The 16506-nt window shown below is 31.0% G+C and overlaps 1 protein-coding gene across 21 annotated transcripts in view; it reads right to left on the bottom strand.

Annotated features, from left to right (window-relative positions):
• Positions 1 to 16506, bottom strand: part of PARD3 (par-3 family cell polarity regulator) — a 670322-nt gene that overhangs the window by 295044 nt on the left and 358772 nt on the right. For 19 of the 21 annotated variants that reach the window (XM_031939686.1, XM_031939702.1, XM_031939690.1 and 16 more), the window contains 2 exons: positions 10760 to 10851; positions 5825 to 5911 (listed from right to left, as the gene is read on the bottom strand). In XM_031939686.1, the coding sequence (XP_031795546.1) occupies positions 5825 to 5911; positions 10760 to 10851 (179 nt within the window). The remainder of the gene's footprint in view (positions 1 to 5824; positions 5912 to 10759; positions 10852 to 16506) is intronic. The other 2 variants (XM_031939699.1, XM_031939691.1) reach the window with 1 other exon arrangement.

Below are 16506 nucleotides of genomic sequence, written 5' to 3'. Positions count from 1 at the left end.
ACTTGTTTTGCTAAAACAGGGTAAGAGTCCTAACATGCACCCAGGATATAAGGTCAAAATATCCTTAAATACCCTTATTATTTTTACATCAAAATGAATTATCATAAAACATATTAATATAGTCATTTTAGTATGCATGTAGTTTCCTCAATTTCTTTTTTGTAATTTATAAGTAATGTTCCTTCACACATACACACACAGAGAGCCTACAAAAAGCAAACCATTGAGATGCTGAATCTTTGTACTATTTTGGATGCATAATTAGAAATTTAAGTGCTTAGATTATATTAAGGCTTGCACCACTACATTTTTACAAGGTTCATTAGCCTAATTATACACTTAATTAAAACAAACTCTGTCACACATGTTAACATTTTCAATCCTAAGTATAAATTACAACCAATGATAAAACTGAAAATAAGTAACAAATGTTTTATTGACATCTAAATTGGCTGAGTTAGTCTGAGTTTTGCTTTGATAATGTAAACTCACCACAACTGCCACCCAGCTGTATGGAAATGATCATAATTTATCTTAATAAAAGCTGACAGAGTATAAACACCACAAATGTCTAAAAGTAGAACTCTGAATAGGCCAGAATGGCATTCAGTAACTACAAAACAGTGCACATAACACTTCAGACAAGGAGCTTGGGTAAGTCACTAAATCTGACTATGAATGAATACAGTCACTATTAAATAAGATAGTAACTAGAGAAATGGAACACTTCAAGGGAATTCTAGAACATAATGAAAGAAAGGTTTTCCAAAAAAAAAAAAAAAAAAAAAGAGAGAGAGAAAGAGAAAAAAAACATTACTCAAAAAGAAGTAGATGAATAAGATAACAAAAAAGAAGTAATATAGAATATCTTCAGATAAAACCACATAAAACAAATACTAAGATTCTTTATTTAAAGAGGTAGTATATCCTCAATTATATAATGTAATTTTCCATCCTTAGAAACTAGGTATTTGAGGCATACACAGAGATAGAGAAACAGAAAGACAGAATAGTTAGTGCTGACAAGAAGCTTTTCTGACTTAAATGCACTGGTCCTCACACTAATGACCATCAACATTTTTATTTCACTTAAATAGCAGGCTTCTAAAAAATCTGTTCAATTTAATAAAGCACAGGTATGTGCTTCAATTCAAACATAACTAGAATACAGCTTAAGTCTGCTACTGCTTGGCTTTCTAGATTTACCACAAACTTTTAAAAAACATAGCTCAACTATGGAGGAAATTTCCAATAAAAGAATCTTCCACAATATTTCAGGAATAATAGTAAGAAGGAATCAGTTGTGAAAAAACAGCATTTACTATCAAGTAAAACAACCTGTAAGAATTTCTAGATGGCTCCAGGCTCAACCTTCTACAAAGAGTACAGGAGAAAAGAGGAATGTTAAAAGAAACTATGCATCAAATTTTATTCTCTGAACAGCTTACAAGGGGAAAAAAGTGGGAGGACGGAAGGGAAACAGACTCTTTAAATATTAAATAATTCCTGAAATACAAAAAATATAAGAAATTTAAGAAAAATCAAAAAGCAACATAGTGTAAGATAGAGAAATTAACTATACTAGCAAAGTCACATAACTAATGGGAATAATAGAATATTCACATTATGTGACGTGCAAAAGGAACTTCCTATTTAGCATGGTAGCAAAAAATACAAAAGTAACTAATAAAGACAGTTGTGATTGCATACATCTATAATCTCTATTACTACTGGGAGAAATTGAGATGGGTGAATCTGGTCAGGCCTGAAGGCAAGCAGGTGTATTTCTACTAAGTATGGGCCAATGTGATGAGCCCCTGAGACTGAGAGATCACCAGGTTTCCCAAATGACAAGTTATACCTTTCATGCTGATGAATATTCAAATGGGTCTATGAGAAGATATTATACTTACAGTCTGAGCAAAATAGAAAAGGAAGAGGACAAGGAAGAAGAGAAGAAGGAGGAAGAGTGGAAAGGGGGAAAGAAGAAGAGGAAGTAGAAGCAGAGGAAGAAGGGAAAGAACAAAAATAAGAAGAATGGGGGGGAAACAACAATTATAAGTAGAAACTGACAAGTACATTAAGATTTCTCAGATTTTAGAGGTGAACTTAACTTAAAAAGCAAAGAATTAAGGGGGGAAATATAATGCAAACTTCAACCTGGAGAAAATTCTTGAAATTATTTTTAAACTATGGGATGAATGCCCAATCAGAATTATAGAAATGTCATAATAATCAATACTCTATTAAAGATAAAATTGTATTTATTACAAAAGATATAATAACAGAAACTAACAATTAAACATATTCTTGAAAGGATCTGAGAGAATTGTCTGCATCACTTTCTCTCAATTACATTATATCTTGCAGCACTACAAGGCAGAGGAGTTAGATTGTGACATATCCATTTATCACCAGTAACATTTTGCATGTATCTGGGTAATGGACTTTAAAAAAATTATCTCTTTTACCTAGAGACTTACCTTCAGGGACCTTTTGAAATATATAAACCAAGATATAGAATGTTCTATACATATTGTGTTTTGAAATCTTTAACTAGACTTTTATCAATAAAAAAAAAAAATCAATAAAACATTTTCAGTAATGTTTTTTCTCAGGTGCTTATGGCCTTCACTAAAATATGAGTATCTACTAATTCTTATGAAGAATAATTTCTTAACACTTTTCTGTTTAAAATTATTTCTAATGTGACACTTCACTTAAAGAAAAAGATGCTATGGAAATGTTATAATAGAAATAAAATATAAAAAAAATAAATATACATATTATTTTTAAAAAATTACAATGGATAGTAGTTACTTTAAAATCCATACCTGTAGATGGCCAAAAAAAAATTCTTTATTATTTATGGAATATTGAACATTATAAGCCAGAAATTTAATAGATAAGGCCTGGAAAACATCATTTGATAACAACTTTGAAGAAAGGTAAAAGACCAATATTTAAAACAGAATGTATCTAAAAATAGATCAACCTAGACCTCATAACTTTTGTTGAGAAGAAGTTAGGAGAACAATGAACATGATGTAAAAGAATCGTGTGATAACAAAGAAATAATGAATGAGGAATTTAGAGGGGAAAAAAGCAGAAATATTTGCATTAACTGATACAGAACAAAGTAAATACAACTGAAAGAACAATGTAAAGAAGGACAATAATAATATAAATAAAAGTAAAAGAGAGTCAAACTTAGATCTACTGAAAAGGTCAAGTTCACTCATCCATCTGCAAATCCCAACCCCAAAATACACCCTGGTTGATAAGATTTAGGGAATTATGAGTAATGAATGCTCCATATTCCATAAAATATCAATGTTCAATTAGTTAAATTTCATTAGTGCTATTTTATTTTATTGATATAAGTGAAGGTTAAGGAGAAAATGCATATTTAGCAGGTGAATAAATAAAAGAAGCATCAGTAAAATAGAAACAAAAGAAAATATGTATCACTCTATGTCTACAAGCTAATAATAATGGGCTGGTTGAGAAGGTTTGCCAGAGACAACTTTGTTAGGTCAAAGACATGAGATATTTTTGGCCTACTATCTTTTAATTTAGAAAGCATGATGACATATGACATGTTAGATGACATGATATGCTAGATTTTGAGAGAATCTCTATTGTCTCCTTTTTTTAGAATTCCTTTTTGTTTTTTTTCCAGATTGGTACCCAAGTCAATAGATTACCAAGTTATGGCTTGGTAAAATATAATGTTGCCCTAATCACAGTGACTAAGAGATATGAATTTTCCTTACTTCCTTTTATCCTTCCATTGATCCATAACCTAAAGGACTTTGTAACATAATCATTATACCCCATCATCAAAGTACTGAGTCCTTTGAAAGTCAAGTATATAATCATATAGTAATAAGTAATGAATAGTGAGTATTTTGAATTGGAAATTAAAAAAAATAACAAAAAACAGATTTTTTAAAAAGTTCTCACATTTTGTGATTCTAAATATGAGAATAATTTTTTTTAGTACTTCTCAAATGGGCAATACAAAATTTAATTTATCCCATTTTTAGCTCTGCCAAAGGTACTTGAAATTATAAATAATGATGTTGGCTCATCATTAAGACAACACGTTGGGCAAGCAGAATAGCATTTTGCACTGTAAAATCCTTGTTTGGGTCTGGTACATATCAAATTAATTTAGATAAGATTTTTAAAATTAGCAATAATTTGTTTTACTACTTGGTATGGTCAAATGAAAATTAGAAAAGCTGCATTTCCCTTCCCTACCCATCTGTAGAAAATATTAAGAGAAATATATACAATAGATGTTGAACACAAATGTGAACCAAATTTAGCAGAATTCCTTAACAGATTAATTTTTATCCTTTAATGTAAATGATTTCTATAATTTCAACTAATTATAAAAAATTAAACTCGTTACTGCTTTGCAAATATTACAGTATCACAATACCTTCTCTATTCTCCAACAACTCCAGGAAAACATGACATTTCTATCTATTATCTGCTGTCTATATAGAGAATTCAAAATAGGCAATCAATCCAGTCCTAGGTAAAAGCTATAATAAAATTATATGATGAATTCTACTTATCAAAGAACTAAAAATTACATTTACCAAGTTGAATATATTAATTTTAGAAATATTTTAAAATGTTTTATTTTTTAAGTAAAGAGAACAAATGGGTATGTATTATGTAAATATCTATGAAAAGTTAGTTCAGCTCTTTTCTACTAAGCATCTGATACTATTTTTATTTTCATTGCCCAAGAAGATAGAACTATAATTCTCATGATTCAGGGGCACTTAAAATAAAACTATTTTACTTCTGGGGTAAGAAGTACAGGAGAAAAAGAAATTATGAAAAAAAATTTTTTTATTAAAATGTTATCATAAACTATATTTCTTGTACATAGTAGCTGGCATTTATATAGTAATTTAGGTTTTGCAAACTGCTTTACTCATTAATTCATTTGATACTCTTTACAGCCCTCAGAGGTAAGTGTTATTATTAACAACATTTCAAAATGAGGAAACTGAGGTGAGGAGAAAATAAGTGACTTGCCCAGGTTCCCACAGTTAGTAAATGACTTGAAGGAGAATTTGAACTAGAGAACAAGATGCAATAAGTTTAATCAGCTATCTGCCTTACATATTCATTTATAAGAATGAAATATTGTCTTTCTCTGGTCATTTTCATGAACATACTTTTTGCTGATGAAGAAAGCAGGTAATAAAGTAACATCAATTAACTCTGTACAAAATTGTGAAATTGGAAGTGAGGGAAGATAATAGAGTATATCCCATGCTATATTAAGGACATTAGTAACTTAGTGACTTAAATTTGATTCCTAAAATCAATTTCAGGGAAAAAAAAGAGTAGAAAATGGAATAATTAACCAAATAACATTTTTTTTAAGTATTTAACTCAGTTTTATGAATAGTTTAGGAAAAGAGTTTTTCTTGTCTTAAGTCATCTGGGAAATTGTCTAATTTCTTTATTTCATTTTGCCAGTCCAGCTAGAGTTTTGATTTCTATGTCTATTGTCAATTTAGTAGAAACTATTCCATCAGTCATAGAGAATATTTGTGTAAATTGAAATGAACAATAAATTTATTAGAATAATTTGAAGAAAATACATCCATGCCTAAATGCACTCTCTAATTATGATGTACATATAGCAAGAAATTAACAATAGTCACAAAATTTAAATGGTTTATAATAAGAACATGGTAAAAAAAAAAAAAAAAACTCCATACATTTCAGTATAAAGTAAGATAAAACACTTCAGGTTATGATTCAATTAAAATCCTACACAATACATTACCTTCCGCCTCGAGCACTGAAAGGCACTACATGGATTCCCAGAGGCCCTCCACCGTTGTTGTTGACTTCTACGAGCTTTACCATATCACTGTGAGACAATGATGAATGAGGGAACATGAACATGTACTGTAAACAAACCAAAAAAAAACAAAAAAGAAGAAAAAAAACCACAAAGCCAAAAAAAGGGGGGAAAAAAAAGAAAAGCAAACCACAACACAACAAAGATACCCACCAAACACACAACATCAACATTCCAGAACATGAGCAATGGTGATGAAAGCAACAGTAAACACTACATACCTGAATATTAGTCTGATGGCATGAAAAAAGAGCAATCATCAGAAATAACTATATAAAATAATGTCAAAGTAATATTTCTGATGGATTTCATCCTGCCTGGATTTTGAAATTGTACTACTTTGAACCAAGTATGAATTTTGTCCCAACTCATCAGTTCATGTGGCTACTTTGGCTATTTTAAAGAGTGTTTAGAATTTTTAAGACTATCTCCCAAATCAAGCAAAATTTATATATTGCTTTTTTCCATAGGAAAAAAAAATAACAAACATATTTCTCATAAAACCATTGACTTATAGGACTCCTCTAGAATATTGGCCTAATGTAGCTTTTAAATAGTAATTAAAGCAATGAACATCAGAAGGTTTGACATTGCTTTTTGACACAAATTCTTTACTAATTTACATTTTAAGCAGGGATAGGAACAGGAATAGGATTTTATTTCACTTGTAAAGGGTCAACTTTAGAAAGGTAATTTGGCACCTTCTTTAGCAGTGCCTATTGCACTGAGAACTTATGTTTATGGACACATTGCCAGTTTGTCAAAGTAAGAGCTGCACCCACCTCCTCTGAAATTGCACCTAACTCTATCCATTATTACATTATATCTTTCATTTATAAAGTAGAAGCAATATTATTTATGAAATGATCTAAACTTTATTAAGCATTTTCTGTATAATGGACTTATGAAGCATGGCATACAATTATATTGTACCCATTTATGGATAAAGAAACTCAAAGAAATTGAATGATTTGTCTAGGGTCATAAACCTTAAGAGTTAAGATTGGAACACATATTCATGGACTCCTACTAAGATGATGAAAAGCTTTCTGTATCTTCATGCTTCCTGGCCCCTGGTTGCCCCTTAAGTAAGGTTCTTTAATATATCCTCTTTTGTCTGTGTCTTTTTTCTGGGTTATGTCACAAATTCACATGACTTCCATTGGCATCGCTATGTATTTGACTCCTACATCTTTGTAAGTCATCAGCCTCTCCTGATAATTCTAAACACATTTTTCATCTTTTTTCTGGATATCACCACATGAATATCCTACATCATTCTATCATTCTACATCAGATTTCAATCTGAAATTATTGTGAGCATATCTAGAACCATTGTCCTTTTAATTTTGCTGTTTCTACTTAAAGGCATCACTATCTTTCCATTAAATTCTAGTTCAGATTAAGTACTTTTTTACTCTTTCTAGTTCTTTAAACAAAAAAGGAAGATGTTTTAAAACAGAAGAGATTAAACCCAGAGATTGATCTATTTCTGAAAAGAATGTAATCTAGCAATGACTTTACCTGGCTAGATACTTCTTATACTATTATTCATTCTCATATTGTGTTATATTACAGAAAAACTGGACCCATCTCTGTCTGTTTCTCATCCTTGACTCACGGACATTCCCATGTGTGAAATGCATCTTCTCCCTTTCCCCTAACCCCTCAATCCTGATAAGCATTTCAATTACTTTAAGAAACAATTCAGATAACCATTTCTCCATGAATACTTCCATAACCCCTTACGCTATCCTTCCCCTCTTTGAAGGCAAAAGTGCCTTCTTAAATTTGGAAAAATTTTACCACCACTTAACACAATGGCAGCAAAATATATATGATAGGTTACACAATAAAATTAAAATTCAAGTTTGAATTGAGTAACCATCCAGGATTTATTATTTAAAGTCTATTGGTCCTTAAGTAAATCATAATCTTTGTTGGCTTCAGTGTTCATCTATAAAATAAAAGAACTGTTAATCTCTAAAGCCAATTCATTTCTAACTTTGGCTATTTTGATAATGATAATAGAGAAGTCATTTAAGCTATTAGCTTTACTAATATCATTAGTATACAGCTTTAAATTATTAGAGGAAAAAAAGTGACTTCTTGATAATGCTTATTAAATCACTCTTTCATTCTCCTTTTGAAGTCTGCTTGCATTTGTCTTATCAATTTATTCATATCTTTTACCTTGAAGGCTATTTTTGCATAATGTTGTTTGTTGCACTCTTTTAATTACAGTTATAAAGGGGTACTAAGTGATATTACTTTTAAAACTAACATTGAGATAAAAATGTTACAATTTACATTTTACCCAACTATTTTAGGCAAATCAAGTTGGGCAAAACTAATATATTAATTTGTATTAATAGAAGCATAACACATACAAAAATGAAAGGGAGCATCAAAAAGGGAGTACTAATATTCTTGTGATGCAATATGTCTAGATAGTAAGGTGGTAACAGGCCTTGAAATCAAACCAAATAAAGAAATCATAGTTTTCATTCTAAAAAAAATTTGATTTAAAAGAAATAAAATAATCATCTTTAAACAATCAATGGTTGTTTTGCATATATTTTTGGGTACAGCTACTCAAAGATTATAATGTTAATTTGCATAAGTATCCCAATCTGCATTGGTGGATACAGTATCTATGCCAGTGAAATCAGAGATCATTGAAGTCAATTAGATACATTTGAATTTATCTTTATCTGGACTTGATCTGTTTGGTTCCCCAAGAGAACTCAGGTCAGTGTCTAGAAGTTGAAGGGAACAGGATTTCAATTTCAAAAGTAGGAAAGACCTTATTAAAAACAACTAGCAGTACTTTTGATTTCGTCACAGGCTAATTGTACAATATTTCAGAATCTGATTCTTTTTGTACAGCAAAGCAACGGTTTGGACATGTATACTTATTTTGTATTTAATTTATACTTTAATATTTTTAACATGTATTGGTCATCATGGGGGGAAGGAAGGGAAAAATTGGAACAAAAGGTTTGGGAATTATTAATGCTGTAAAATTACCCATGCATATAACTTGTAAATAAAAAGCTATTAAAAATTTAAAAAATAAAAAATAAAAACAAAACAAAACCTAAAAAAAAAAAAAAACAAGTAGCAGTGAAGTGAAGTAGGTAGATGACTATAATGGATTCTTCCCATGACCAATTGGCACTGTTCATACAATTTAGCATTTGGCATTGAAGTTTAAATTTAAATTCCTTTCTTTTTTTATTTCCACACTTTCTAAATGTTTAAAATATGTAACCTGCATACAAATATTATAAACATACTAATATAAAAATGTATTTGAATGCTTATAATTTGAAATATATTTATAATATGCAAATTATTAAATTTGTCTTCCATTTATGAAGATTGAAACACAAAATTCAGAGAGTAATCAGTTTAAAATGCTGCAGCTCAAATTGATCATTTAATAAAAAGGCAGTATGTATATGTCTGTCTTACTCTGTGTATGTCTCATATTTCTGAGAGATTTATTTATACATGTATGTATGTGTACATATATGTACACACATCTCACACGCATTTTAATTCTTACTTTTTTTTACAAATTACTTTAAAATCTTAAAAACCAAGTGAACACAATTTTGTCTAAGATTAATTAAAAAGTTAATCTTAATCAATCTTGATCAGATATATTTTATATTTGATTTTCCATAATATATTTTAATTTCAGGGAAACTTTTTTTTAATTGAAAGAAATACACATATGTGGTATCCTTACAGAATCACTATTCAATCTGCTTTACCTCATTAGGTGGCTATTACATTATGAACAGGGTATTCCACCTTAATATATTCCTCCTCCATTATTAGTCAATCATATAATCACTCCTACTACTTCCATCTTTAAAAAAAAAAACAAAAAACTTTCTATATGTAATATATCTTGGTTGTCTTTGAACATAATAATTTGTAGGATAGTTTCTGTTGGTTTAATTATTGCCTTGTAATTGCTTATATTTATAACTATATGTGTACATATAGATATGCTAGGACAGAAGCCCCCATTTTTTCCATATGATTAAAAAATAATCTATTGGAAAATGTAAAATTCAGTGAAACAAATCATTTGTCATCCCTCATGGAATATCTTTTGTTCCCATCTGAGGTTTCCTTTAAAAGACTGTAATATACAACACAGTAAAATATCATATATTATATGCTAGCAAATTATGTGTATAAACTGAACTTAAATCACATAAAATATCAATGTCACAAGGTATGATACTATCATGTAGAATCCTCCTGATTTCTATGGCAAATTAGCTAACAGTTGCTATTATTACTTAACTCACAAATTAGATTATATTTTTTCTTACCACTCACCTACCTCAATATTTCATAAATATAGTTTCCCCAGATTTTGAGAACAGATGAAGAATTCAAGGTGGATCCCTAATTGTATTACTTATTTTGCTATGTAAGATTAACTATGTATTAAAAGATTTTTATGTATTTTAATGGGGAAGAGAGAGAAGGTAAAGAAGAAAATTATTATAGTCACAGATAGTTTAGAATACAATATGTGTTGATATGATTAATAACTTTAAAGCAAATACTATTATACATCAATAATGTATTTGTTAAGGTACGAAGAATATCTATTTATAAAGAATGTATGTCTGGATATTCATGTATCATACTATACATAATTCATATTGTTGACATAATGTGAAAACTCTACAAAGAAATGTACTTTAAGGAAACAAATGATTCATTTATTTCTCATGAAAACACAGTAAATTCCATGTAATACGTTTTGCATGTGATGCACTGATATTAATGATGCTAAATATAAAATTAATGGCATTATCCACTTACTCCAGTGAAAGATTAGTGGCATTCTCCAAACCAGTATCAGCATGTCCAACTGGTTCTACACGGCTATTGTCCTCCTCCGTCCCATCTTCATCCTAAAAAGACAAAAAGATAGGAGGTATATCACTTAAATTAATAGCATGAATTTGATGATTCACAGTTTGATCCTCACAAAACCTTAATTCAGTAAGTACTAGGAAGATAGTTGGACAGTATGTAAAGACAAAGTCATCTTTAATAATAAAATGGGGATGAGAACAAGATATCCCCTCACCCTTTTTGTGTAGAACACATCTCTTAGTTCCAGCATCTTTTGCCTACAAAAATAAGAAACCTGTTCTAAGTATAAATGGTCATCTTATCAAATTCCAAGTGAATTGTATAGTTTCCATAATAACTATGGAGAAAGACTATCCAATTCACTAATGTCCTGGAATAATTTTGATTTTGATTCTGAAAAATTTTGACAGTAGACTTCTCCACATAATTACCACCATATTAGAGGAAGAGGTATAGTAAACATTATTTTGGGAAAGATTAACAGCTTACAAATAAGATAAATGCAAGGCTAAAATATTCATTACATTGAAGAAACTGAGCAAATCTTTTACCACATCCCCAAATGATGGTTCCCCAATGAGGTGTCTTTGCACTATATGAAAGTCAATTATGCATCACTTACTATACACACACACACACACACACACACACACACATATGGCACAGTGGATTACTTAGTAGAGTGCTAAGTCTGGCATCAGAATGACCTAAATTCAACTTCAACCTCTGATACTTGCTACTGTGTTTACCTGGGTAAATCACTTATCCTCTGTCTGCCTCAGTTTTCCTAAACTGTAAAAAGGAATAGTAATAGCACCTACTTCATAGGGTTGTTATAAGGATCAGATGAGATAATATTTGTAAATTGCTTAGTAGAGGGTCTGGAACATAGTAAGTGTCAGGCACTGTACTAAACTATTTAATGTTGGTTGTTGTTGTTGTTGTTGGATTAATACTAAGATATCTCCTGCAATTTATGAAAAAAATTGGAAGATATAACATTCCACAAAACCTTGTCATACAGGTGAGACAGGCTGTGAAGATAATTAGATATAATTGATTTGTTTTATTTTTAGGGAAGCTCAGAGTAGAAACAGACACGGATATACACATATTGTTATTTTTGGCTTATTTTTAATCTATGATAGAAATAAATATATTTTCAAATTTACATCTATATTTTAAACTATTACCAAGAGAGTAACACCCTTGCTTAATGTGAATTTATATATTTAATTATGTATGTGGTCAGTTATGTTGTAAGCAATTAACTCTGAAGTATGAATTTCTATCCTATCAATTGAAACATTAATAGAATAAGTGAATAGTTATGAGTTCAGTATAGTGTCAAATAATATTTAAAATATTGAAAAAATATCAAAGTAAGGTTTAGGAAGTCAGTCAAAAACAATAAATGGAGGGAAGGAAGGACAAAAGGAAGGATGGAAAGAAAGGACAGGGGAAGGAGGAAAAGGAAAAGGAAGGAGGGAAGGAGAGTGTAAGAAGATTTCTAAGCATTATAGATATGCAAAGATTCCCTTCCCCACCTCATCCCTATGGTAGAAGGTTCCAAGAAGGCAACTTCTTGGAGGATTACTGATCCTTTATTTGAGAGGCTCTAAAATATATTTCTCAGTCATCTATCTCATTTAAACAACTCACAAGAAATACATTTCAAAGGTTAACCAGGATCTTGAACCTGCCTAAGACCAACATTACGAAGGTAAACAACAACTGTAAATGGAAAGGGGAAAACATAGTTGTTTATAAACCAGATGTAAAAGATGGTTTGGCAAGAAGAAATTTAGTAACAGGTTATGTTAATAATCCCTGTCTCCTAGAAACATTACTGACAAACATGCAAGCATTTGTTATAGTTGCCTTTGAACCAGATGAAACTTCAATCAGTCCACTTAGTAAACAGCAATAAAAATGAAATGTCCAAAACTATTGTGATGGAGTAATGAATGATCATTTATAGTTACATTGTTCCTAAGTCTCCCATCAGCTTGTAGAGTAGGATTCCACATGTCTAAGGAGGATTGTTCAATTGGGTAGTTTAACATTTACTAGCCTGAGGCTGAGCTGCAGTTGCTATGAGAACCAGAACTCTGAATTTCCTGATTTGGGGATTTGTAAATAGCATCAGCTCTACTGCTTGCTTTACTGGGCTGTCTGACACCTAGGATTTTTTTTTAAAGAGATGTGACTGAAAATGTAGTTACTTATAACAAAAGGCATCTATTTGGGCTTGACTTCTTTTAAATCCCTTTTTTGGTCTCACCTGTAATTTGATTAGCTCAAGAAGCTCTTGAGGAAACAGAGTTATCTACAACCCTGATGCATCATACAGAGAGTCAAGCTAGAAGTTAAGAAGACCTCAGTTTTAATCCAGTCTCAGATACTGACTAGTCGGGTGACTCTGGCAAGGCAAGTCATTGTCTCCTGCTTTATCTGTAAAATGAGTATAGAAATAGCACCTACCTACCACAGTTATTTTGAAGATCAAATGAAACAGTTGCAAGGCATTTAGCCCAATGTCTGGGATAGAGAAGTTGTTATTGCTACTACTATTCATTTTGCATGTTGCTTTTCTGGGTCTTTTTACTTACTGATGTCTTTCTATATTAACCATATTCTTTATTTCTTATAGCATAATAATATAGCATTTTATTCACATATCAAAATTTATTTAGCCATTCTTCTTATTATATGAAATTTCACATAATAATCTAAATTCTAGAAAATGTGTCAGAATTCTATCACCCTTCAGAGCTATAGAGGGATTTGTCCACTTTTATAATAAATTTGATTTTGGGTTTTTATCAACCATCTTTCCCATTACTATACGACTTTCCCTAATTCCTCAGAACATCATCCCTTAAAGAACAGGAAAAAATAATGAAGATTAAGAGTCAGGAAAAAATTTTAAATGTCAAACTAATCGTTTGATGTTACATTCAATGCTCCACATCTTCAAAGATGTGGGGAGAGGAGTCTTCTCACATTTCTTCTTTAGGGATAAGTTTGATCATTGTAATTTCATAGCACTCAGTTACAATTTTGTTTTAATTTTTTTTCCATTTTCATTGAATCTAGTCTTTGTGTAGATTGTTTTCTTTTAGCTACTTGCTTTGTTTTCCTTGGAAAAGTCTTGAAGAAGTCTTTCTATCCTTTTTCATATTAATTATATTCATCATTTTTTACAGCTTAGTAATAATATTTTATTTCATTTATGCACCAGAATTTGTTTAGTCATTTTCCAAATAATAACTGTTTTTCCTATTTATTCACCATCACAAAAAGTGCTTTAAAAAAATAATCTGGAATGACCTCCTTGATCACTGTCATAAAGGGTATGGATTTTTTAGTCACTTCCTTTATACAATTTCATGTTTCCAAAATTTCCCAGTTCTACCAAAAATGTCTTCATATAAAAATGTCTTTGCACAACCCACACACTCTTCCCATGTCTTATCTTTGCAAATTGGTTGGTTCTGAGATGATGGGGAAAAGAACAGGCAGAGATGGTAATTATTTGCTTTCTAGTAGTAGTTGTTGTAGTCTTCATTGTCTTACTTCTTTGGGGCATTCTTTCATTTGGCTAATGGTCTGCAACTCTTCTTTTGAGAACTATTTATTCACATGATAATCACTTGCTAATATGTTTTTTCTATAACATATTTCAATTCTTAAATTATAATATCAAGAATTTTGCCTCTTTTCTTCATGGAAACCATGGTTCCTCATCAAAGGACCAGGTTTGGGGGGGAAAAGAAGGGCCTAGAAAGTTCACTGCATTTTGAGTTAGAAGACCAGAATTTAAACCCCCTCTCTGAAACTTATTGTGTGATCATGAATGTAAGCAAACATTTGTGAGAGTAGATGGCCCCTGAGATCATTCAAAGTTTTGCATCAATATGGTCCTATGATTCATATAACTATGGTAATAAGCTTATATATAACAAACCTTCATCTACTAAAATAAGTATTGCCTATTATGTGTCTGCTATGAAAGAAGCATTCCCTATAGAGAGGTTCTCCTGATATATTCTCATGTACATGTGGTTATGAAAATTTCAGGAAATATCAGAAAAGTATTGACTGCATTCTAACAGCAGTGCAAAATCACAAATGAAATGACTACAATGTAAAACTGAATAAGCAATCCATAAATGTCATCCACTGAAACAGAGCAATGAGCAGGGCCCAGTATTAAACAGAAGTCTTTAGAAAAATTGGACAGGCTTTGGTAAACCGTTGTTTTAATGATCAACTATGACTTTCAAATGCCACAATTTTCCTAATGAAAATGTGTATGAGTCATATCATACTTTGGTCTATGAAGAGTAGAAGGTAAGGATACAGAAAAGGCAGAGAAGATGCCTATACTTATAACAGGAGAAGTAGCATGAGAGGTAGGTACAGGAACTAAATTTGTGATTTTGCTGATAGGGGAAACTCCCAGAAGAAAACTGCCTTCAAGAGGCAAGTGAATGCATTCTTTTCTAGGGCTCAGAGAGGTTAAATAAGTTGCCAGTGGTCACATAACCAGGGACTAAAATCCTGGTCTTTCTGATACAAGGCCAGTGCTCATGCTGTCCCTCTCCTTCAGAAATAAGACTTCATCAGAAATATGTATAAACTAATGCTCTCTAGTATTCTCTTGAAGCACTGTTTAGCACTCCTGTAACAAATGTAGAGGAGGATATTACTAGGAGTCAAAATGGGTACAATTCATAGATTTCCATGTTATCTGAAAATATTAATAAAAAAAGAAAATTTTGAGTCCAAACAATCCAATCCTAAATGGGTCCCTTCTTCCTACAACATTACTTAATTTTTCAGGACACAATTGTATGAAATTCTTGTGAGGAGAGAAAAGGAGGAGATGAGAGAGTGATGACTTATTTCCTTAAGCAATCATCTTAAAGGCAGGAAAACTTACTCTCTGTCTGTGGTGGAGAATGGCAACTTACACCCAAAGGATGATTGTGAGAAAAAAAACACTTTGTAAACCTGAAATCACTACAGAAATGAAAATTGATAACTATTATTGATGCAATTCACAATTGTTTCTAATGTATATCCAAAACCCAGACAATAAAATCATGTAATGAAATTAGCACTGAATCAGGATAAAAGGAAAGGACCTCATTAAACATCTCCTTGTAAAAAAAAAAAAAATGTAATTTTCACTTATTGTTTTTAAAGGCAAGAAAAGGTACTTTAAAAACATTACAGGAGATATGACAAAATATTTAGAAACAAGGATTGGACTTCTGCTTCTGCCAGGCCCTGAGACCTTCTTCTCTATAAAGTACCAAAGCTTATGAAGTGGATGTGTTAATAGTAAACACAGGAGCAGCAAAAATCTTGTCCTAAACTGTGTGGAGGATTTCACAAAGCACTCTTAACAAAGCAGTCTTAACTTAGATATCTTATTTACAATGTATTTGATAATATTTGCTCCCCTGAATCAGGAAGATCTGAATTTAAATGTAGCCTCAGACAGTTATCAGCTGTGGTAATTGGATAAATCATTTGATCCTGCTTGCTTCCAATTCCTTATATGTAAAATAAGACGGAGAAGGGAATGACAAACAACTCCACTATCTTTACCAAAAAAAAATCCTAAATGGGGTGATGAAGAGTCAAACATAAATGAAATTATTGAACAACAACATTTA

This window comes from Sarcophilus harrisii, chromosome 5 (assembly GCF_902635505.1).
Source record: "Sarcophilus harrisii chromosome 5, mSarHar1.11, whole genome shotgun sequence".
In the NCBI taxonomy this organism is placed as follows: Eukaryota; Metazoa; Chordata; class Mammalia; order Dasyuromorphia; family Dasyuridae; genus Sarcophilus; species Sarcophilus harrisii.
Note: the sequence above shows the minus strand (reverse complement) of the source record. Positions and strands in the feature narration are given on the sequence as shown.